Source organism: Egretta garzetta, unplaced genomic scaffold (genome assembly GCF_000687185.1).
Source record: "Egretta garzetta isolate BGI_Z169 unplaced genomic scaffold, ASM68718v1 scaffold334, whole genome shotgun sequence".
Lineage (NCBI taxonomy): Eukaryota > Metazoa > Chordata > Aves > Pelecaniformes > Ardeidae > Egretta > Egretta garzetta.
Genome location: NW_009259431.1, coordinates 931,567 through 957,325, shown reverse-complemented (window position 1 = coordinate 957,325; position 25,759 = coordinate 931,567). Strand labels below are relative to the sequence as shown.

Here is a 25,759-nt window from a genome sequence, read left to right as displayed (position 1 = left end):
TTGTTACCAGCTTTTGAGAACTGTAAAATTCGGTGAGGAACAGTTGGTTGGAACTTAAAACACCTCAGCCAGCCAGGAAACTTGGTGGTATTCTTCAAAAGTGTTACTGTATACCTAATGTCTATGCTCACTGTAGTACTTATTTTCTACAGCTCTCCTCAGTCTTTGGTACAAAAGGAAGGATGAGACTACATGTGGCTATGATGCTGACACATTAACTTAGTTAACTCCAATTCCATCTCATGCTCCAGTCAGGCTTTCATTCAGTGAAGTAAGAGGAAACCCGTTATTTCTCTGTTTTCACTCAGAATATGGAGATATCAGTGATTCCCTTCTCAAAATGAGTTCTGAAAACACTGGGAAGCAATTAGACTACAAGAATATCAGTAAGGAACATTATTAGTCCAAGACAATGGCCTATCACTGTCATCTTTGCTAAGAAAAAAATTTACTTTCTCCCTGAGAATTTGTAGGGGGAAAAAAAAAAAGTATTCCAAATAATCCCAACAAAGTACAGTTTAGAGTGAAATGTAAAAAAAGAACGGCCCAAGAGAGATGGACTTTGTAGTTTGACACTAAACAAGCCTCTTCTGCAAGCATATGTTGTTTGGCCACAGGAGTTAACCACAGATTTAAGATGAAGGCTGTACAAATACGGCATGCATTAAACCATCTTCCTTTTACATTCCAAGTATAAAGACTGTATGAAATAAGCATAGGAAAAAAGCCCCGACACACTTACAGGTGCTCCATAATCAAAGATCTGTACTCACCTTTCATGAAGAATTACACTAGAAAATGACTGATTTTTAAATTAGGCATTAAAATTTTTTGGAAGATGGGGAGACAAGGGACATACACCATAGGAAGACATTTCATATACCTGTTCTCCTTGCCATTTTGTATCACTGAATGCCTATCAGCCGTGGTTCTTTCACTACAAACGTATGTGTTGCGCCGTGTCATTGCTCCAGGGGCAGTATTATTCTACAATTAAAAAACATAGGCTTGTTATTGTCTGCAAAAGGCTTTTCTGGGGTTAAGTCTACATACAATTGAAGGCTGTTAATTCATGCTAGTTCTACACAATTATAAAACTTAAAATAATTAAGTTAATATGCAACACCTTCCAGTACTTTTAAGGAATAATGCAATCAGAAAAAAATAATTCTAAAAAGTTGTTCTCGTATTTCATGTTGATAGCTCAAAATTACTATTGCTTAAAATTTTTAATTACCAATGTTCTGAATTACAAGTTCTCAGCATGTATAGCATTCACCTACATCTGGAGAGCCTATATCTTTACAGCCTATTTTTGAAATACTTTACCACTTGCAGACTGTAGAATTTTCCTTTAAGTTAAAATCATACCCTTAAACAAGATAGGAAAAGCAAAGACTTAAGAAACAAATGTGGTAAAATTCAGTGGGAAGGTAAACATGGACTTTTTAATATTAAAATAGTGTAAAACACTAGACAAGTTTTAAGAACAGGGAAGAATAAGTCAAATTAAAAGAGACAAATTGCAGAGAATTTTAATAAGACATTTTTAAAATATACATTTAAATACAAGCATAATACATTGAGGACAAGAGAACCAGGGGAACTTAAACTATAGACCTTACTTTAGAGGGGAGAAAAGAAATAGAATTACTTTGCCTCTGTCTTTACAGAGAAAGAGGGTGGAGATATGCCCAAGTTGGCGGTCAATTTTCCAGGAACGACTGAGAAGCTAGGTAATTCACAGATAACAGAATTATAAAAAGTTAGATGCAAATACTGTAGGAAAAGCATGGTGGTCCAGATAAACATGCACCCCCAGGTTGTAGAGGAAGTAAGAGCCGGCAAGCCTCGTATTTTTTCTCCCCACCCCAAGAACATAACACAGGAAACTGCATATGGTTGGAAAGTGGAAAAAAACCTTTAGAAATTTTCTTTAAAGAAAAGGATCACAGGGCAAAGCAGGAAGCAAAATAGGCTATTAACTTTAAACATCACTGCCGGGGTAAGTCTTGGAGGGGGCTAGCTTAAGGGAATGACTGGTCAGCACCTGGATAAGCACATGTTGAGTAAGGATGGCCACTAAGAATCAGGCAGGGGACTTCATGCTCAACCAACCTTTTGGAGTTCTTTGAAGAATTACTGCTATGATAGACAAGGGAAATTCAGCGGGTTTTTAAAAAAAAGCATTAAGAAAAGGTTTCACATAAATGGTCACAATAGAGAATCATGGGAAGAAGGATAAAAAAAAAAGAAAGGAAAAACCAGTTCAAGCACAGAAGGAGAGTAGCCAAACCTTTTTTTGTTTCCAAACCTGAAATAAAACTGTTAAAGTGGAGTATTTTTGATAACCAGCAAAAGCTCCTCCAGTGCCTTACGGCAAAATATCTGCTATACAGGTAGTCTTAAGCAACGCAGCCCCTGAGCTGCAGATTTAACAATGAAGCCGTCTTGTCTGTTTAAAAGACTGCTGACCTGTTAGATGTCATTACATGAATGTACAAATAAAAATTAAAAGTGAACTGCACAACCTCCTCGTTTTAAAAAGTATAAAGAGTACTTCAGATTAGCAGAACTATTAATTAAATCATAAGATGTATGTAGTTGTCTCAAGGATTCCCAAGTATTCTTCATTGGATACTCCTTAGGGATAGACATGTGCCAAACATCAGCAGAAGTCCCCTCGGCCCTTTCCTTGTACTTTGTTCCTTACATATCCCTCTTCTTCAAATCTGTTTTTTTTAAAAAAAACATCGATTCCTCTACTTTCCTCTGACATTTGCCATTGTGAAAACTCCCCTCTCTTTACTAAACTTGCTAGCAATGAAAGCTGTGCACCTATAGTGAAGTTCTGTTTATATGTTCATGAGGCCACGCTGTGCAAGACACTTTGTGGAGCCCTTGCAAACCAATGGTATGTTGCACTATTAAAAATTAGTATCTGCACATCATTTTGTTCTGCATTCCTGAAAATATTAGAGAACAAAGCATCTAGAATATCTGACAGTGTTTTTCTGGTGAGAAATACGCACAATAATGGGTGGCTTCCTTCCTTCCACCTGCTCCCTTAGAACATTTGTTTCCCCTGAGAAGACACCACATAACTTTAAAGTGGACTGTGATGTTGCATATCTAGAAAGTCAAGACAGCAATCTCTGTGCTGGGTCAAACTTGAAAGATTACGCATTTTCAGGTTTGGGAGTAGACAAGTTTTGGTATTTGTATCTAAAATCAGAGTACTCTAAACAGGCAATTTCCCAGCTCCTTTTCTGGAATACAAAGACAGAAGGATCAGTATACCTTTTGGGTTTTTTTTTTTTGTTTGGTTCAGATTTCAGAGGTCACAGGAGGAGATGCAAGTATTTCAAGCTTTCAAATTTCAGTTTTAGCAAGAATACAGTCTTGGTATTGAGGCCTTTACACTTTTTAGTGTATGACCTCCTTTCACAATTCATCTAGGAAGCTCTTCAGCTACGACTTTTTTGTTCAGCCCATCTACAGACTATAAATCTCTGGACATGACTAAGATGCACAGGTGCACAGCACAGGAAGCTTGAAACTGGTGTTAACAGCACCACACTCCCTGATGGAATGACAACCCCTAAGGTTAGGGTTAGCTGCGTAAGGTCATCCTTGTGCCACCGTCTGTCGTCTTTGCAGGAGGTGTTGACACTGCAAAAGCGCATGTTGACAATTCTGGGCATATGCACAAGGTCCAATCACAGCACAAAGGATGAATTTGCGGTACAAAGTCGTCCTCTTTCCTAGAGAGTCTTGTGCCCACTGCTTAGGCAGGCTCCTGTCCCATTAAGAGACACCAAGGCAAGGACTGATGAAAAGCTTTCAAAGAATCAGCTTCTGACTTACAATAATGAACCAACCTACTAACTTAAGAGCACTAGCACGGTATTTTGGTCCTAAATGATTTTCCAAACATACCATCTATTCTCCTCTTCCAGTTTTCTTAAAGGTATATTAAGGGCTCTGTGACAGCCTTATTACAAGCACTGAGGAAAAATCCAAAGCTGTGAGTAATAAACAAGGAGCTATTGGTTGCTGCTAACTATGCAACCCCCCTAGCAGGGTTTCGTTATTAATTTGGTATTTGCCCAATGAACCTGAAGATTTTCCATGTGCACTTGTTCAGCCTGCAGAACTATTTAGTTTGCAAGAGTTTAAATGCTCTGTCAACTTTAGAAGTACTGCTTGGAACCCCTTGCTCCAACGCCAGACTTCACTATCTGTTCTACAAGCACAACTCTTATCTTTAAGTGCATGCTTGTAAGCTTTGTCATTAAATAAGAGCAGCACACAACTGGCTGAGGGTCTCCAGCAAGGACCAGTTCTACTACTTTTGCTGTATCTGCCAAAGTAATAACTGTTTTTAAACAGCATTCTTCCGTCTCGTCAGCGATTTTCTCATCATTATTACTGATTTGGGGACTGAAGTGCTCTGTGAGAACACAAACTCTCTCCACCTCAAACTTTTTTCAACTTCAGGACAATATGGTAACTCCAACATACTTTTTTTTTTCCTTCTTAGATGCATGCCAATACTGTAAGAAATAAGACTCCCTAATCAGTTCCAGGAATTGTGTAAAAAGTCAGTGCTTTCCTCCATCCCCAACAGCCAGAAAGCGAAACCCCCTCTAGCAGGGGAAGAAAAAAAATAAAGTTTGCACAGTCTGACATGAAGAGCTATAAACAGAGACAATTTTAAACACTAATTAACTGAGTGACATTGTAAGTCTGATTCCACGTTCACCACCTTGTACCACTGCTTGTAAAAGATCTGTTGGATCAGTTGCACACTGAATCAGAAGAGAGAAGTACCCTATGGTTATGGGCTGAAATTTTATTTCAGCTACAGTAGTACAAAATTTGAAATATGACTACTGGAATAAATCCCCAGAATTTGGGAGTGGTGTAGCATAGCAGATCAAAGTCCTAAAGGTATTAAATGTAAAATATGTTGTAACTGTGATGCAAAGTTCTTGAAAAAGGCACTACACAATACTGAGTGAAGTCCAGTGTAGGACAAAACAGATTTGATTATCCCTACCATTTTGAGACTCAATAGCTAAGAACTGTCATATAAGAAGAAACAAAATCTGAATGGTTTCTGGACTGATCAAAAACCAAGAAGGGAAAGGGCAGGGAACCACAAAAACAAACAAAGGGGTCCCTCAAAATCATGAGCTCTTGTTCACATTTATGAATAACAGCTGCTGCAGTTGAAAGCATGTCTTTCCAAGCAGTCTGAGTGAAATCCTCCAGCCAAGTCACTATCAGCCACAAAGCTAACTGACAATAAGAGCCAGTAAAGTAAAACAAATCTTATTTTACTACTTCTGCTTCAGATTGTCAAAAAGCTGTGAGCTCAGAAAGTTCTGTTCTCATCTGTTGTAAGTAATGGTGCTGACTATATGATGAAATATGACAGCTTTGTGGGATCAGTTTAAAAAAAAAGATCACTCCATTGAAAGTTGAATAAAGGACTGAGAAGTTATTTCTGCTGAAAAGAAGGAAGTTTTTTTTTCAATACAAAGTCCCAAATTTTTAGAAATTAAATGTTACAAGACTCAAGAATTATTATATGAAAACAGATTTCCAACTCTGCCTCAGAGGGAGGCACCATGGAGTATACAAGTTAAAGCAAAACTGAACAAAGGCTTTTCTTTCTTTTGGCTCACTGCCTACTGCTTGACCCTGTAAATTCATTACTTCTACACCTTAGAGTGGTTTTTTTTGTTGTTGTTGGGGTTTAGGGGTGGGTGGGGGAAGCCCACAAGGACAAAAGTCAGGCACACTGCTGGTTGAAATACACTTTTGAACAGTTTTTAGAGCTACATTTGTTTGACAGTCTTAATATACACAACTATGACTTGGAATAGCCTGTTTGAGAACAAAGATTAGGTGGTTGCTTAAACATATGAAACTGTAAAAAAAAAGGGTAATACAAATAGAGATTTCATTCTTCTGTACAAGAGGCCACAGAAGAGTACTTCGTGATATCAGAAATAACAACCCATATGAAATTTCAGGAGACAGCTTTCGAGTTCAGTTTCTTCTATTTTTTTGATTTTTTTTTTTTAATACTCAAATTATGTCTATTGCCTAACTAGCACCAATTACTAATACCTACTAACTACTTCAGGAATATTAACAAGTAACTTGAGTAGCTAACTCGTGCAGGGGAAAAGACAAAGCAAGAGTATGAGATACCGACACTTACTCTTGATGAATGAAAAGCAAAACCAACACCACTGATAAACCACAGGTTTAAGACTTTTTCACCCCTCAAAAACATTTCATGGTTTTGATAAAGAAGTATTTCTACTTACACTAGGAACAGCCGAACTTTTCTTACGCTCAGGAATATCAGCCTTATTGGGATTGCTGGCATTTCCAAGCATTGGGCTAGCTGGTGCAATTCCTCGTCCTGCAACAGCACTACTGCTGGATTTTCTTGACTGAATTCCTTCCTCTTTGAGGTCACTGTCTGTAGTACTAGTCTGGCTTCTTTTGGGATATGCCACTACTGAGGGGATGGAGGGTCCAGCTTAAAAAATAAACAAAAGAAACAGAAAAAGCGTTTTTCTTCTCAGAAGCCCAGCAGCTACTCTTCCCTACAACGGAAATGTACGCACACACGAGAATCAAAATATTTAACACTGGAAATCAGAGTTGCAGAAAGGTAATTATTTAAATCATTGAAACATGCATGTTTCAGAGACAGTAGAATTTTGTGAAAAACAAAACACTTTCCAAACATTTTTTGTTTGTTTGTTTTTCCTCTTTAAGGGGGGGAAGAGATGACAACACAGACATGACACCCTGAAACAAGGCCACATATTTTGTAATAAAATCTGACAGATCTGATATTTAAGTCAATTCTAGTAAGGTTTCCTCTTGTATCACAATTTGAAGATATGTAACTCTCTTCTGTTTACCTTGCTAAGGACAGAAGGGCCATAATAACAGACAATTATTTTAATTCATTAGGTGGAGATATTACTTGATTTCCAGGGAAGAATTGCAAATTCTGGTCTCCTGGTGTTTGAGCATTGGCATTGGTTTGGTAGGAAAAAAACTTTAGAATCTAACTGACTCTCATTCAAATCAGAGGATCCTTCACTAGTACAGAGCTGGCTCATGCTGTTCAAGCCAATTTCTGATAAAACTGGGCTCCTGAGGCAGGTACATGGTGACACAACCCTGGATCACCAGCAGCACTAATGGCCAGCAGACTGCACTCCTGGAACAGCCCAGCAGCAGCTTGTTACCAGCCTCCCCAGGTGTGCCAGAACACCTGAGAATGAGGCAGACCCTTCAACATTCCCAAGCTCCCTCTTGCTTTAATAGGTTCCTGGACACTGGGAAAAGCCTGTGGGGATGTCAGGATTGTGTTTTCTGCTGTCTCAATTACACCTCCTCAGAAGAGGATACATCAAGATACATCAACTTTGTAGTTACTGTTTTAATAACAATTGATCAAAAAGTGTATGCATATATGTGTGAATATACACACACAAAAAAATGCATGTTAAAAAAACATAAATATATTTAAAAGCATCACAAAACACAATAACCGTCATCCCAGGAGACTCCCCAAGGAAAGCAACCTCTGAATGCACTTGAGGTATTTAAAAGTAGACCTGAACAGAGACTCCTTTTATGAGTTAGTGTCTGGGCGGGAAGATGTTTAAGATATTTAGAAAACCCTAAGCTACCATCCTGCACACTCATTAAGCAGAAGAGTTCTAAGTTTGCCTGAGTCACTGATCTTTAGAAACTTACTTCCTGCAGGACAATCAAGTGACACTACCCTCAGGAAACAAGAAATATTGGCAAACTGACATTTCTTCCAAGCTTTAGACACAAGCTGACCTACTAGTGTCAAAAGAAAACAAAAGCTGAACAGACATACAAGAGCATGGGGGAGGAGTACTGTGCTTTTCATGAAAAAGGGGGTTGCAACATTCTCTTCAATTTGTGTAACAAGACTTTCCCAGCACGGTCAGGAATGAAGAGACGACACAAGGCAGAATAAGAGAATTAAGTTGGTGTATTCAGCATTCCTCTAGATGCTGTTTTTGAATGCTTTATAACAAAACAAATGAAAAAAAAAATTAGTTATTTAGTAAATTATTTAACCACCATGCTGTGAGCTACACTGCTGTCATCTTCCTTACCTTTGGGGGATGGAAACAAATTCAGAAACCATGGAAGTCACTGTATTCTGCAACACTGAAAATGAAAATTACTCACCATGATCACTGTACCGTCGCTGTTTCTGGCTAGAAGATATGCTTCTCTGAACTTTGTGATGAGGAGATTGTCCAGTGCTATTATTAAGATCACTACTTGGCCTAACTTTGGCAAGTGAAAGATTGCTGCTGGAGCTTGAATCACTTGCATCCAACTACAAAAAAAAAAAAAAAGAATATTAAAATAAGGAGTTCAGAGAAAACAAATTAAACATCCACCACATTATCAGAGCAGTAACGGGGAGGCTGAAGGAATATGGCTCTGGTACGTAGAAAAGTCTGTCACTACAAGGAAGTTGCTTAGAGACCGCAACTTCTCTTAGATTGTTGTGCAATTGTCTTAGGTGAAACTCAGAGGAATCTGCAGCTCCTTAAAGGACTATCAGACAAAGAAAATCCATGTCTACTTTCAGTACTCTTTCCTCAGAGTTCTCTAAGTTTTTAACAGGAAGAGAGGATACATTTGGCAGAAGACACCATGCCAACTCCTCCAGCAGAGGAACCAGGAGCAGCTTACTGATGCTGAGGCCATATGGAAATGTAATCTACAATGCAAGAACTTTTTAAGGTTGATTGGTCCTGCTCCTTGGTTCTCTTAAAATATTTACAGCTGGCACATCCAAACTTGAGCTCCTAGACTAGACAGGACAGTAACTGGCAGACAAAGTCCTTTAGAGGAGTAACTGCTGAGCAAGCAGGGTAGTTTGGGGGAGTCTAAAGGCAAGAGTTCACCGGCTCAGATCATGGTGAGAATGAACACAGCATCATTTGGACAGCTGACACTGATGATTACAATAATGTGATTTTAAGCATAATGGACTTTTCTCCAGCAATGCAATGCCTACAGTTACCCACTTAATTTTTGCTTGTAACTTTGCTAAAGACACTTTGCGATTCCTTTGTTTCTTTGCATTTGTAAGAATGGTACTTACCTCTGACGATTTCCTTCCTAGCAGTAAGTACGTAGCTGTGATTTCATCATACTTCATTTTACTAAGGGATTCTTGAATTTCTTCTTGAGAATATCCCATTCCTACCATAATATCTAAAACCAAACACACACTCTGTAAGTAACAGAAACACTCTGATGTTTAGGCTGGCTAAGTGTTTAAGTTCAAGAGAAAGAATGGAACATTTAAAGAATTAAAACTATTAAGTTTTGCCTGATGCCATATGCCTAATGAACTATCAATACTAAAAGATGAGTTACTTTTTCTAAATGGCAAACAGAGAGGTGGAGGGGAAAAAAACCCAACCAGCCAAACCCTACACATCATGCAAATGGTATCATATTCTGAAGAATACTCGATTACCTATTCTTTTCTGGTCCGAGATGTCTAGTTCTGGTTCAACAAAAGGTTTAAGTTCATCCTCCTCATGCCCTGCATTGATCCACCTGTCCTTCATAATTTGCTATAAAAGAAAGGGTTTTGTTAGTACAATATACTTACTACCAAAGAAAAGAAGCTGTTGAAAGAACAACTGCCCTATCTACCAAACACCAAGGCCTTTTCTAATTTTTCTTTCCCATAACAGGCCCCACCTCAGTTCTGTTTTGCTCCAGTGAGGAAAATCAACAATGCACATCAAGCCAAGCTGCTTCCCAATCAGCTGTATTCTAGCACATAGCTGAAAGCTAAAAGCCCATAGCACAGACCAGGAGCTGCATGACAACTGACAAGTCTAGTAGGTCCAGGCTTGACTATGGAAGTCCGTGGAAGTCAGTATTGTCTTGGATTTTCTCCTCCATGATGGTAGAAAATGTAGACAAAAGGCAACCACACCATAATCTAGCAGTCAAAATTTACAGTTCATGTTTGAAAAATGTGGAAAATGCCCTGGTGGATCTTCCATTAATGCAGGAATCCACCCCAGCAAACAAAATCTTAAAAAAAAAAAAGTGCCATACGCTTTACTCAACAACCCCTCACCCCCCAAACTCACTCCAAATAAACTATTCAGGAATGGTATCACAATAATAAGTTACAGCTCAAAAATACAGTTTGCAAAGTATGTCTAGCTTTCTGATGCACCTTAATTGTGCCATTACCTCTAGAGTGCCTCTTTTTGTTGGGTTTAGCACCAGGAAACGTTTGAGGAGGTTTTCACAGTCTGTGGACATGTAGAAAGGAATCCTGTATTTTCCCCTCAGCACTCTTTCTCTAAGTTCCTTGGTAAGAGAAGAACAGACTGTAAGCTGTAAGCAGCAAATAACTTAAAACATTAGGTAAACATGCCCAACATGTTCTACAAAAGCGCACCTTTAAGTTCTGTCCATCGAAAGGAAGAGATCCACTCACAAGGGTATAAAGAATAACACCTAAGCTCCAAACATCTACTTCAGGTCCATCATATTTCTTCCCTTGAAAGAGCTCTGGAGCAGCATATGGTGGGCTGCCACAAAAGGTGTCCAGTTTATTTCCAACTGTAAACTCATTGCTAAAACCAAAGTCAGCTATTTTAATGTTCATATCTGCATCTAGCAATAGATTTTCAGCCTGGAAAAGAAAGAATGGTTTGTAAGATGAACTTAAAATACTTGATATAAAATGCTATTGTCTGTTTTAATTCAGCTTTTTGCATTTTAAGAATGAGTATCTGTTAACATTCCCTTCCTTACAAGGTCTTTAAGTATGCTTCAGTCTATCATTCATATATACCCTATTTTAAAAATCTTTGTACAATGGCTTTAGATTATGGGAGCCAATATGCTACCTGAAAACTGTGCAATTAGCATTTATCTGTTTTCTCCACAGAAATGCATCCCAAGCTACTGTAATTTATATTTTTCATCTATTAAGATGAAAACAAGATGTAATCTCACTATCCATACTTTTTTGTGTCATTCTTGCAAAAGTTTGATAATACACATAACTTTTACACTTTTTTCAAGTGGTTTTTCTGTTGGTGGTGTTTGGAGTTTTTTTATTTATCTGAAGTTACAAAGTTATGATATGTCGAACAAGTTATGTAGCCACACTATTAATATAAAAGGCACAGTTTAAAGAAGGGATATATCATTTCATGCCAAGCTACAAAGAAGCCATACTTCATTTTCATCATCATAACTGGCAATTCATTGTGTTCAAGACCAAAACTTGTTGTATCTCTATTAAACTATTTTTTTTTTAAAGAACTCTCAGCTAACACTGACCTGTATCAGATTTGAATCTGACCACAGGATGAGAAGCAATCTTTCAGCAGCCATTAAATTTCTATATTTAAAAGCCTTACAAATCCTCTTGCTTTTATTTGAAATGGTTCTATACTGTAAACATTCATCAAGACTTGCTGTAACACATGCAAGAAAATGTATCAGAAAGCTTACTATACACTACATTTTATCAGCACAATAAAGATCGCACCCACAGGTATAGAAGCTGACACACACTTCACACACTTTTTACTACTCACCTTGAGATCTCTATGAACAATATGCTTTTGATGGCAATACTGCACTGCAGATACTATCTGGATAGAAAACAAGCCCAATTATATGAGTGACATCTCAAAGAAACAGAAGTTTTAATCAAAAAGTCAACATTACTGAAGTTGATATGTACTTATCCACTTAGAGCTACATAACCAATTACTACAGTGACCAGCATATTTGGGGGAAATCTGTTAAGTAACTTAGGTGTTTGTTATTTGATCTATTTGGTTTCTACTATACTTGAAAGAGGATTTTGTTTTTCCTGTGTGGCTAATTATAGACCAGTAGATGCAATGACTTTCAGAAAGGTTACTGAAGTATTTCCACTCCAATAATGTATACAGCTATAAAAGCTTTCCCTCTAGACTGAAGTTTTCCAGTCCTTCTCCAAAGGCAATTTTTCATGCTGCAGCATGAAGAGAAAAGGGTATGAAATGGGCTTAGCTACTGGAGAAACTATTAGGAAACAGCTTGTTTGTCAAAACTTATGCAGTGAGAAGCAACTGTGCATCTGCCAGAGGTCTGCTGTTTAGACCATAAGTGCATATGGTCTATTGTATTTTGCATACTGCACAAGAGTAGCAAGCTCAATGGAAAAAACTCCCTCTGTCTTTCAAGTGCAAACGAATCATTTCTTCCATCATCATTTCCAAATACCATTAAGTTATTCCCGCTTTATATAGCAAACTATATACGCTATTTACACAGTACAGTGTCCTAGTACATTATTGCTTTAGAGTCATAAGCATTGCTGCAGAACTCTACATGTATGGAAAAGATGGATAAAGTCTTATTGTTACATGATCACAAATGCGGTCAAATACATTTTATTGTCATGCACATGTGGTCAGAATTGAGGCAGATGTTATGACTTCTTAAAATAAGCAGAACTGCACATAAAACCAATTTAATCTAATAATCATGCTTAAATAAATATCTTTCATTCAAGATTAAGATTTCCAACACAGAAAGATGAGGTATCATTAATGTTATGAAAAGTAACTTCATGTAAGAATCCTCCTGTACTGGTAACAAGAAATGGTTCTCCTAATTAGTATTTAGAGTAGGTGAAAGTAAGATTCTTGGTAGGTCAAAGAACTGACCTACCCGTCAATTTTGCATTCAAAACTTCAGCACCAATGTTACGATCTTTGTGCCCCTGTATAATTGATTCATGCAGGTGCAAAATGCTACCTTAGAAACCAAGCAGTCCGTAAGAAGTTGAAATATTTCCATTCCCCACACTTTTGCTCTGTTTTTGCTTGTTCCTTTATGTATTGGCTCCCTCTTTCAGACTCCAAGTTCAGCTTTCTACAGTTACTGAAACTGCCAAAGTGCTCCTATGCCACCACTCGTACCATCCTTTCTGTTTTCCTTCCTTTCCTCTCTGCTACCATTACTTTAGCACCAGTCACAGGCTCACTCTGCAGGTGCTTGCAAGGCTGACAGCATGACAAACACCTCAAGCTTTATTCAGGACTGCAGAGACACAGCGCTATACCACTCGCTCCTAAACTGCCTTTACTCTGACCGCCTACGAGCAGAAGGTCTAGCAGACGATCAATCAGTAGTTTCCTTTGGAGATGCTTTTGAACTACTCTGCATTGCAACAGGACAGCACAAAGACTGCAGAAGGTAGTCCAGTCTAAGTGGAAGGGAAATAATGCAATGTGTATGACATTAATAATTAAAGAACAGCAGTCAAAACTGAATGAAAAATAGCAAAAAGCACGGCTGCACTGAATTGACTCTCTTATCTTCCACCTTCCATCACTGTTTCCATTGACAGCCCCCTCACTCCCAACCTACTTGAGTGTGAGAAATTTGCTGATGCTTGGCAGGTGGGGAGAAGAGGGGAAAAAACAGCAGACCTTTTTGCTAGAGGTAACAATTGGAGCATTGCAATACGTTTCTTGGGAGGCATTTCACAAATCTGTATAATCATAGGTTTTAAAGAACAAGTTAGAACAAGTTATCTCTAGGCAGACAAACCATTCTTCATAAGGATTAAATGACAAAAGGTAATGGATAAATGACCTCTCAAGGTCCCTTCCACATTGCCAAGAGTATTTGGTTTCTTAGCTGGAACACACAAGTAAGATGTATTTTGTGGATTTTTTTATTTTCCAAGACCTGCCCTAACGTCTACCAGCATGAAAAATTCTGAACTGCTTCTGCAGGGAAACAGTGAGAAGACTGAAGGAGGCCAGACCAAAGAGCTGTAGTAGAGGAACAGAGGGAAGTAACACACGTGAATTTTGGGAGACCCCCTGCCCTGAGTCTTGGCTTCCCATTTTTTGCATTAATTCTTATCCAGATGGGCAGATTTTTCTATGGAAAAAGGATAGTAAGATTGAACCAGAACTGCTTGAAAGCCTGTAACAGGGGAAGAAAAATGAGGTGACATTAAGAATGCAAAACGTTCTGGATTTGAATTTCTCACACATGGCTGCACAAAAGGAGCTTGAAATGGAGAACTGCAGAGCATGGCTGTATTTTTAGTGTTTGTACCCTCTCCTGTGTTCCTTGTCAAGCGTGACTGGAATAATGTGATCACTGTCTTTTACATTCTTTTTTTTTTTCTTGCTAAAAACCTTAAGAATGCATAAAAAATGGGACAAAAAAATTTTTAACAAGCCAAGAGGGGACAATTACCCAATTCTGCTCTTTGCCTGCTAGAGAAGAAGTGCCTCCTCAGATAAAACACAAGTGTGTGATCCAGAAATCACATCTACTGAAAGAAGAAACATGACCTGAAAACAAGATCAAATACAACCTATTGTAAGAACTAAGCTCAATACCATGGCACAACTGTTTCTTCAGTTTAAACAGAGCCACTGTCTGTTAAACCAGTTAGTGAATTTAAAAAAAAAAAAATCCCTATTATGTCATAAGTCCCTGTCCAACATAAGAACAGCTGCACTGAATCGGATAAAAGGTCTACAGAGAGCATTCTCCCTCCAACAATGGCTAAAAGCTATACGAAACTATTCTGGGACTACAGTAAGGTGAAATTAATAGTTTTATGACCTGTAAACCCAGCAAGATCTAGTTTCCTTTGACACTGTCCCACAGTCAGAGTGCTGGTGTCTAATAAATGCCAAGCACTGCTCAAAGCTTCCCGACTTCTGTCCTGCACACATGCTTTTCCCTCCAGCGAAGCGCACTCTGCTCGTGCTATAGTTTTTCTCCTCGCATTATTACTAGGTTTCTCTCTTTTTTAGGCACTCATGCTTTTGAAGCTCTCAAGAACCTCCTATCTTTGAGATCAAGGTCCTCTAAAATCGGTTGAGTGTGGTAGCCGGGAAGTCAGCTGTTGAGAGCAGAGAGAGCACAGCTGCCTGTGCCAGGAGACAGGACTTGTAAGAAGAAACTGAAAACATACTTCTGCATATTTTAGTGGATTCAAGTGAGGCCATCTATGTATCTTTACAAACAGCATTTAGTCTACCAAAGTACAAAAAAAAAGAAAAATCAAGTAGCTTACCTACTGAGCTGGGTATTTGACCCATCAAGAGTCGATTTTATGTACTTCAGATTCTCAGCTTGACTATCTTTTAAATTCTTTCCCTTCACATTTGGTTTTGAAAAATGAAGTTACATATATCCTGTACTACCCATATTATCCCATAAAATTAAGCACTAATGTACCCGTAAAACGTTTGACCTGTTTCCACAGGTTTTCACTTAAAGTGGAGTCAAATTGTTAGAAAAAAAAATTGGTAATTGTTGAACAAATGCACAGTTTCAATAGAATTACTGCAAGACCCTTTCCACACAATTCCTGATAAAAGAAACTGAGAGCGGAGAACCACACCAGTAGAAGTTTTCAACATTCACATCTGAGAGAGAACAGAAAATCCTCTCAAGTTACTCTGAAGCTCTTCAAGTGACATTACAAAGAGCAAGGCAACAGTCTAGGATTTAGAAGACAGCTGAAGTGGGAATGACTGCTCCACAATGCATCACATCTACTCCAACCCATCAGAGAAACACATACCAGAAACCCTCATTCACAAAGGAAAGTTTTCTACCTGCCAGAATATGAAAGGGAGGGGAGCAGCTTTAAAAAGACACCAGATTTTGTTAAAGAGGAAGAAAAATTTTCCTTATTATCAAGCTGTATAATTCCAATACTCATGAATCACTTCTGGGATATGAATTGTGCAGCTGCTTTTTAAGGTTGTTTTGTTAGTTTGGTGGGTTTTTTGTGTTGGGTGGTTAGGGTTTGTTTTTGGTTTGTGGGTTTTGTTTTTTTTTTTTTCCAAAAGATTAAAGAGGGTAAATACAAGATTTAAAGAGATGACAGAAAACAAAGGAACAAGGATTTCACAGAAATACCTTTGTTGCCTCCTTATACTGGGCTAAATACATTTATTTTTCTTTACTTTCATTGCTACTTGTGAGCTTATTGTTTATATTACTTTCATACAATTCTTACTATATGAGAAAGAGGGAGCAAAACAGTTGTGGCACAGTTTCCTAGTTCCCAAATTTTTCCTTTCGGTCACACTACCCACACTAGAGAAGTGTAAAAGCTTTCTTTGCAAGGTATTTTGTGAAAGTCATTGATCAATTTCCTGGAAGTTTCATGTATTATTTCAAATTTCTTCCTACTTTTATATGGCTATGCTTAAGAAGTAAAGCTATTGGCGCCACCACCTCCAACTGTGAAACTGACTGTCACATTATTGCCACAATTCATCAGTTTAAAACCCCTACATATCATTCAATAAAACATTCTTGTCCCTATTCGTTATTCTAAAGTATGATTAAGCAGGAGCATAATTTTGATATTTATTCGTTTTTAAAAACATTATCTAGGTTATCCAAGTGACCAAAGGGATGGAAATAACATAGGCATTTACAAATTTCTGCACAAGAGCACAAAAAGCATATCAGATCAGTCAGATCTGCAAATGAAACTCTAGATGGTACAAGAGCAGAGATTTGAATTTTAATTAGTTACGCAAAAATATCTGGTTATGTTCAATACTGCTTTACTGTATTGGAATATGCTTTTATTTCCATACTGTATATGGAAATGCTTTTTACAGATCAATGAAATTCCAACATCTTTGCAGGGCTAGTTTATCCATCATAAAGAACAACTAACAAGCCTAGAAATTACTTTTTTGTGACTTTCTAGAACAACCAAGCGGATAGATGTGAACAGATGCCTGTTACATGCACTGCCTTGCGTTTTGAAACTGGCCTGTTTGTAGCTTGTTACATTTGAGTAACTTCCAAAAGGTTACAGACCAGCTGAACTAAGGATATACGAAATCAACCCAGAGGAAATTAATTTTGGAACAGAATACACTTCCAAGTCAAGCAGTCACTGCTGAACGCCCTGGCACACAGCATTAAGGAAACTAGCACCACTGAATGGACTACTAACCCCCTGGAAGCACTACTCTAACCCAAGTTCTTTCTCACTCAGGGCCACAAGTCCACAACATGCTGAACACTGCTGTAAGTCAAACGCGAAGGACAACAGTTTTACTCATTTCAGCATTAAAAATGGGGTGGTGGTGTGGGAAGCTGGTATATAGGAATGTTATACATACCTGTCTAAATTTAGCTCTAGCCTCCTTTTCCTTCATTCTTCCATGTGCAACCAGATAGTCAAACACTTCCCCTACAATTCAATAATGAGATACATTAATGCCAACTCAGAATCTAGAGATTCCTCTCCAGCAGTTGCCCACAGCAGCTTCACTGGAATGACTGTACTTCAAGCTTGTGATTACAGGTTAGCTCAAGAGAACAAGGAATAACTGCTATGCAATTTACTACACCATCATCTCTCATACAAGAAAATAATAAGACTTAATGAATGAGTGGATATAGAAAAAAACCCATTTCCTTCCAATTATTTATGATAGAAACTGAGCAGTGTACTTCTGTTTTGTAAATGAAGATGACATATACCCCTTCACAGACCTTCTCACAAGGGTTTATTTTGACCCACAAAAAATGGGGCATATGGTTCTTCATATATGAGGATGTCTTACGAGATCTGGAAATAGTCATACCAACACTAGAATTTTTCTTTGTGCATGTGTATAAACGTGTTCTAACCAAAATCAGAAATCTCAGCTTTAAGCTAGGCTTGTAAGAGGTATGGACAAGGAAGGTCACGATGATGAGCATAGCAGGACACACTGACATAATCCATCACACAACCATCAGAGCTATAAGATACACTGAGAAGGATTACTCCTGAACAAGTCCAATGCTGTATGGTTATGGACCACTAAAGCAAGTTACTAAAGCATTACTGAAGACCTGTAGTGTTTTGTTTTGGTTTTTTTTTTCCTCTTTAATTAATCCATTTATTTTATAGCATGTCAATACAGACTACAACGTTCGAGCTTTAGGTGCAGCCAGCTGGCCCATGAACACCAACTCTCACTGTGTGAGAGCACGGGAAATTATCTTTACTAACAATAGTCACATACGTAAGAACTCCTACAAACACAGACTAGTACACAGTTTTAAAAATTCTTCACTAATATGCAAAATTAATAAAAACTTCAGAAGCAGATCAAATATCTAAATATTCTCTACTGAGCAACAATACGCTGTTTTGTTGGTAGCCACCTCACAAGGGAAATGCTGAGTAACTTCGCATTTGTTTTTGAAAAGAAGCAACTCCACCAAATTTGAATAAAAACCCCAGTCATACAGCATGAAAAGCAACAACTGAGCAATCGGAGGGAACGTCAGGATTTTCTACAAAATAGCCTTACTTCCCTCTGTAGCATACTATTTAATACTCAACTCAGATAACCCCGCTGTATTTCACAGCTGTTTCTTCAAAAATCCTGAAGGAACAGACCTGCACACTTCTTCACAATTCAGGGAAAATGACACCAGAGAAAGAATTATCCCCAATTTATGCGAAGTGTTGCAGTTGTAGCAATACTTTCTTTCATCCTGCAGCCACAGAGTTCATATGCATCATACGTGAGCAGAATCTTGATGAAGAGGAAATATGGGAAATTGGTGTCGGCCACCGAGGTTACCAGCCATTCCTGTCCTGCACAACATGGCACGTACAAAGGGTACTGCTAACAGCCTTTTAGACCAGTGTGGGATGCATCTCTCCATTACCCTAAGAAAGATCCTCACTGCTTTAGAGAACTGCTGGCCCTTCTACCTCCTAGAAGCTAATCACTAGATGGCAACAGGACTTCACTTTCAAGTCTAGTACCATCAAACAGCACAGAGATGCCTCCACAAACACCTGGAGTAGCCAGTATTTTAATGGTATTTTACCAATTTTGTTTGTTTAGGCTGAGCATTTAGGGAGCTGCTAGAAGAAAACATAGGCAGGTAAAGAATCACTGCCTGATTTATAGTAATTCGTTAAGCTTCACATAATCTAAAGTCGGAGTCAGAATTCAATGCTGATTTTCTCTGAAAAGAAGTCTCTGTATCTCCCTCCCAAAACTCTAGAAAAGCCTCAACTATCTGAGATCTCCAGCTGCTGATGCTAAAGGGTCACATCGACAAGCTGAGTGCTACTAGGTTTTAGCCAGCAAGGAGTAACTTAAGACCCAATACCTTAATCTAGCCCTTGTGAAAACACCTGACATTGCATGATGTGGGCTTTTTTTCTTCCCCCGTCTGCAATCAGGAATAAATGTTTAAATTCCTCCTGAAATGGTATAAGGCTAGGCCTAGCAATTCTTGACAGTACAAGGTCTGTGATTAAGATACGTCAGATGTCATCGACATTTAAAAAACAGAAGCTGAGGTACTCATGCTTTTGAAAGCAACAGTTAAAGAAACACAGAAATGTTTCATCTGGACATGTTTTTACCAAGTATCTTATACAAAATAGTACACCAATGGTAGGGAGCTGAATACAATAAATTGAGAAGGCTGGCATTTGTTATGGACAGGAATAATCTACGGCTGAATAAAGATTCACATTAAATTTGAGTTGTGAAAACAAAGCAAATGTTACTAAGTCTCAGTAAGCTGGTTTTACAAGTTATAATCAATTATGTTGCCCAAAGAAGTCCCAGAGAATACTAAAAATTCTGCTTTACACTACCATGACATTAGTATTTGCTGAAAAAGAAAGCGAAATTTTAAAAGAAAACAAGTGCTTTCTCCCACTCAGCAACTTGTTTACATGTGTTTTATCACAGCAGAAAGGTACTTACCCCCACTTGCATATTCCATTATTAAATAGAGAGTTTTTTCAGTTTCAATGACTTCAAATAGCTTCACTAGAAAAGAAAGTCATTTATTAATCAGTTAACTAGTTGCAGAAGTACTACGTTAACCACACAGAGAATTCTGTCAGAGGAAAAAATACTCAAATCTATTTGCTTGCTGCTTGACAACATCAGACTATGACTCTAAAGAAGCTTTTTCTGTCTAATGTTCCTAAATGGAAAATACTGTAACACATTTGGTCAACTCATACAGAACAACATTTTCTCACAACACAATACTTTGCCTCTGTTATATGGGAAAAGCAACTAAATTAAGCAGAGCTCCACGGATTTAAGCATCAGCAATAGCCATTTTTATGCACTAAACTGGCATACATAGTGACAAATGAGTTATCAGTCAGTTTACTGACAGTCCCATAACAATACTATGTCATTTAAATGTACAATCCTGAATAATTTCTTGACCACTTCTTGGTTTTGGCACACACTTATTTCTAATGAGAGCCTGAATTCAGTCAAAATCAGTATTATACTCAAAAGGAGCAAAATTATCAGTTAGCTATGCAAATAAATTTTGTGCAAAGGGACCGAAATGTTTCTTGTTCTGTTGGTTGTTTTTTTTAAACACATAGCTCTGAAAAAGTATTTATTACAGCTACAATAAATTGACACCCTAATGCAGAATCATCTTTTAAACTCATACCACAAAAATTTTAACAGTGAAAAAGCTAATGTTTCTCCAGAGTTGGAAATTATGTGAAAGAAACAAGGTACCTATATTTGGATGGTTTAATATCTTCATTATTCTTACTTCTCTAAAGAGCTGAAATAAATGTAAAACATGACATAAGTTAATTAAACAGGTAACACCCATTCTTCCTAAAGCCTGATTGTTTTGATATACTTATTTAAACAAAAGGGCAAATGTTATTATTAGCATTTCAATTAAGTTCATGAAATAAACACTTAATGGAGGGAAGAGTTAGTGCCTCCTGCTCTTAACATCCCTCCCCAAACAAATTAACCCTCAAAAACCTGAAAACACCCACAAAGCATTCCAGATAGCTCACAAGAGAAGTGATCTCAGCTCTGTGGTTCACAGACTTCTGGGGCCAGAAGACCATTACGAGCCACGCAGCTTCTTGCTGTTCAGTACATCTCACACCACCTTTCACCCCCTTCACAGAAAATACTGTTTCCAAAGTTTTGTGAAGCCCCACCAGGGCACCTTTTGAAGACCACTGCAGTATATTACTGGTATGAATTCATCACTCTTCAGTACCTCATTAAAGCCATGGAAATACTGTGCTACTACAGGAACTCACAGGCGAAAAATCAGCTGCTCAGATAACACACATTTTGTGCAATGCAACTACACCAGCAAGGAGCAAGTTTTAAGGAGAGATGGGGAGGCAAGGCTCCCCCTTTGTCACTGCAGCCCCACCAACTCTGACTGCCAGACATTGAACCTCCACGCCTGCTCAGCCAGTACAACACACTAAACGTACCTGCCAAAATTAACAGGGCAGAACACAAATGGTGTACAGTCTCAAAGGCATCAGCCTGCTCCCACCCTCTCCACCACACACCACCCCATGCAACAGGATCGTACCGCTTCCCTTTATGCAAGCATTGGTCTTAACCCAGACTGAAGCACAAGGTCCAGGAATTAATTTAACAGAAAATCTCACAAAACACACAACTCCCCCAGATAAAAACACTCCATCTCTAAGTTTTCTGTTGCAGCTCCCCTGCCCACCCCAGCACGTGTTTTGGCAGGATGGGTAGTGAGGGAGTACAACCACCCATTTCAAGCTGCAGCAGCATGTAAGATCAACAGTGCTGCATCCAGAAACCACATACCGACTGCAAGGATCTTGTTTCACCCCCCAAAACCCAAGCGAAGAGGGTCTTGTTTGAGTAGTTAAGAGTTCAACTTTGCCTGTCAGACAGAGTAAACTCTGTCCTCCTGCAACTGGATAATAATAGAGAAAAAATATTTAACAAACCACAAACGAAAGCAAAGTCTATTACTGATCAGCTGTTAATTATTTTCACCTCTGAAAACGCTCTTCTGCAAAAGACAATTGTAAGATGCACATAAATTCCTGGAGGTATTTATAAAAGACATGTAGATGTGGTGCTTAGGGACATGGTTTAGTGGTGGGCTTGGCAGTGCTTGGTTAACAGTTGGACTTGATGATCTTAAAGGTCTTTTCCAACCTATATGATTCTGTGATTTTCTTCTACGACAAACCTCTAAGTGTAATACTAAAACTGCCATGGCTGTTGTTACTGAAATATAAAACATTGCTTTTACTGAAGTTGGGTAATAGCAGATGAAGTAAAAGTAGTCCTACTTCTTCTCCCAGAAAACACCCCAAATAAAAAATTATCACAGAAAACCTTCAAGTGCAAATACTAGTCTATTCAGAAAACCCAAAGAATTATCTTTTTAGGTAGTATGCTATATGACAGTCATGCGCATAGCTGTTCTCCCTCTGCAGCTCCCCCCGTGCCAGCCCAAGACTCTAGAGGGTTGACATTCTTAAGCCTCGAGTATTTTCTAACAGCATGCTTTAAAAAGAGGGAGTAATCAAGTGGTTTTATTATAAACCTAGCACCAACTTGTACGGGAATACCAGTAACGTAACAGATCATACTGAACTTCATGGAAAGAGACTGAAGCAGAAGAGAAGTCTGCAGCTCCAGAGGAATGCAGACATGGGAGAAAATAGTTTTGTAAATAAGAGACAACAGCATTGTTACTAACAGTAAGGAAGCAAAGAATACTGCTGCAAGATTTGCCTCAGGTTAGATTTCAGATGAAGTGAAGACATTTAGTATGTCTACACGTATTACTAACGACTCAAAAATCTGTAGGTGTACTTACTCAATAAAAGCAAAAAAAAAGTGAAATGTAAGAAACAAACGGAAAACAACTGAAGAGTCAACAAAACCAAATCCTTGTGCCTTTTTGTCTTTTAATCAAAGAAAATGCAGGGGGTGGGATTTCAATAAATAAATGGGGGTGTGTGTAAAAATATTAGTTTGGAGACCAGTTATCCTAAGCCTTCTGCTTTCTGATGTTTCTGTATAGGCTACGATTTGGGGAGCATTCCTCACTGCACTGCCCAGCAGACCACCTCCCCCATGCTAGAGCCACAGCTCTGACTGGCACACTACCTGAACAGAGTAAAACCAACCAGTTCTCCAGATGCTTTTAATTATCTTGCTATCATTACCCAGGTCTATGCCTGACACTTTGCTAAATGACAAGCTGCTTAAATGCAATCAGGATTGATTGATCAAGTACATTTTTGGCCATGCAAAAGAGTTTCAAAAACTATGCACACACGTTTTCTTTTCCCCCCAGAGAGGTAAGTAAATTGCCTTTTTTTTTAAACTATGGTATTTCTGGAGCTTTCTCGTATGTAATTACACAAGGTAGACTACTTCACCATCTCTCTCTGATCATCAGAAATTTAAAAGCAGTTGATTTATAGCTTTTTTTTTCTTATTTTTCATTCAGTTCAGCCGAATTAGTGTATAATATATTCTGAATACTCCATTAATACTTTCAATCACAGCTTATATAACTGAAAGCCTCTGGTCAGCTTTTAAAGTTTTGAAGACAGTTTGCTTAATTCACTCTCGATTGTCGGTATGTTCCACCCCCGATACTCAGATAAAGCCTGTTGGGTCAGACTCTCACCAAGGGCAACTCCACTGCTGCACAGATGAAGACCTTGGCTGTTATTCAGCCGTTAGCCTATTTGTCATCACCTCACCCACCTAAAAAAAAAAAAATATGTTCACAGGATTAAGTATGGGAATATAGGCAAAGTCATAATTGGTGCCACCAAACAAGTCAGCCAAGGGCAATATAAAATAAGACAGTAAGAATGAGGCTAAAATTCACAGTATAGTCATGTAAATGAATATATGCATTTTTTTTTTCTTTTAATAAAGTATGTTGACTTGGCTGGAGCTAGCTACTTCCTCCATTGTACACTGTACCTTTTGATGGTCTGACGCGATAAAGTCAGGCTCATACCATGTTTTGGGCTGCTCTAAACGTATCATTGGTCCACAAGACTACTACTCTGCATTACTAACCCGAATGAAGTATGTCAAAAAGTAGCTTCTACATATGAGCCATCTGTTGAAGTGGGTGACTAGAAACAAGCTTTTTAAAAAAAATACTATTTTTGTCTAAGAGGAATTTCAAAATAAAAATACTTGAGAATAGGATACAAATATCACCAAATTATTGATTAGAATTTTACTTAGATAAATGCACTTCAGATTGTGCTCCTCCCCTTGTCAGTTTAAATGTTACGTTTGGCATTTTGACACAGTAGCTTCCAGAGAGATCTGCAAATACTTGACATTGCATTCCTCTATCAGAAATAGAATATAATACATAATGCAAGGTATAACATCACGCAACTTACACACAGTATGCTGAAAAAAAGGCTTCCTAGATTTCATTCCCCAAAATACTACGTGCATCAACTTCTAGCAAATGAAGTAGTAATTATCATCACGCAGTAAAATTAATTGCAAACAGCCAGGTATGATATAAAAGCCCACACATTCCTGCCACAGGAATGCATAAGATGTAACATCAGAAGACATAATGTGAAGGTTCTCAATACGGAAAACAATCTTTCTTAGTTTTAGGAACTTGTCATAATGAGACCATAAAGGCAGACAAACAACCGAAAACAGTGCTTATCAGTTTAATTTCTAATACAGAGATTAAAAACTACTCCCAACTTGTTGAACAGCTCATTTTCCGTCAACAGGAGCTCTACAAATGTTTCTAGGCAAAGACAAACATCCTTAGTCTGCCAAACAAATGGCTTTCAGCTTTGCTGTGGTCTGGTCCTTTGACTGTGAGCCATGTTAGATACAGGGAAAGAATTACATTTAAGTAACACTGCTAGCTGACAAACTCAGCAAAAAACCCTAACAAGCCAGCAATGGCAATACAGACATGCACCGAGTAATAAACTTGAATCAATTTTACTTGAATTTTATTATGCTGACACATCCGAAACAACGGAGTGGAGGGAAAGGACCCATCTTTTAAGCCAAGTCTTTGAACACATTGAAGGACAGATTAGAAGTGTTCCTGCATTAGCTATTGCAAGAGTTCTAGTAACAAATTATTTAAGAAATACTGAAAGAGTTTGCTAAAAAACAAGCCAGTACATTCATCAGATACAGAACACCAACACACCCTGGCCTCCTTCCCCCCAAAGTGGGGGGGCTTTTCACAAGATGTTGTCCCAAGCCAGCTCAAGCTTTACCTGTGTATTAGGCTCCTCCGGATAAACACTCACTGAAACATGCCCTATATATAATTAGGAGCCTCAAGCAGGAAGCCTTTACACAATACAAGTTTGCCTCAAACAAACCACAACTTGAAAACAGAAGAAATACTTGTTATAAACAGAAAAGCCTGGGCATTTTAAATTCTTATCCTTTTCTTGCAGTTTTTAAAGTACTGACTGACACATGGTCCATGTTAAAATTCATGTTTAAGAACTCTAAAAAGCTTTAGCAAAAAAAGTGGCCCAAACAAGTGGCAAAACATCTGCACATAATGAACAAAAATACTTGGCTAAGGACCCAAGTTCTAAAAAAGGAAAATGAGTAGTGATTGAGTGCTATACGTGGGCTTGGCAAAAAAAAAAAAAACAAAAAAACAAAAAAACCAACCAACTCTGCATATAACGGCATTGCTAATTCAAAAGAAAAAAGCAAACAGGTTTTTTTTTGTCTAGGAGGAAGTGAACTACTGTAGCATCAGCACTTGTTTCCAGTGAGACCTATATTCACTGGAAATGGAT

General features: G+C 38.2%; 1 protein-coding gene across 13 annotated transcripts in view; it reads right to left on the bottom strand.

The window, feature by feature from the left end:
• The window catches only part of MARK3 (microtubule affinity regulating kinase 3), a 62,349-nt gene that overhangs the window by 16,940 nt on the left and 19,650 nt on the right, over positions 1 to 25,759 (bottom strand). For 7 of the 13 annotated variants that reach the window (XM_035892658.1, XM_035892660.1, XM_035892659.1 and 4 more), the window contains exons 2-13: positions 23,614 to 23,693; positions 20,673 to 20,721; positions 19,884 to 19,949; positions 17,274 to 17,344; positions 11,685 to 11,741; positions 10,532 to 10,768; positions 10,321 to 10,440; positions 9,584 to 9,683; positions 9,203 to 9,315; positions 8,272 to 8,425; positions 6,345 to 6,562; positions 884 to 987 (exon numbers count right to left, since the gene is read on the bottom strand). In XM_035892658.1, the coding sequence (XP_035748551.1) occupies positions 884 to 987; positions 6,345 to 6,562; positions 8,272 to 8,425; positions 9,203 to 9,315; positions 9,584 to 9,683; positions 10,321 to 10,440; positions 10,532 to 10,768; positions 11,685 to 11,741; positions 17,274 to 17,344; positions 19,884 to 19,949; positions 20,673 to 20,700 (1,268 nt within the window). In that variant the 5' untranslated portion in view covers positions 20,701 to 20,721; positions 23,614 to 23,693. The remainder of the gene's footprint in view (positions 1 to 883; positions 988 to 6,344; positions 6,563 to 8,271; positions 8,426 to 9,202; positions 9,316 to 9,583; positions 9,684 to 10,320; positions 10,441 to 10,531; positions 10,769 to 11,684; positions 11,742 to 17,273; positions 17,345 to 19,883; positions 19,950 to 20,672; positions 20,722 to 23,613; positions 23,694 to 25,759) is intronic. The other 6 variants (XM_009637097.2, XM_035892668.1, XM_035892669.1 and 3 more) reach the window with 3 other exon arrangements.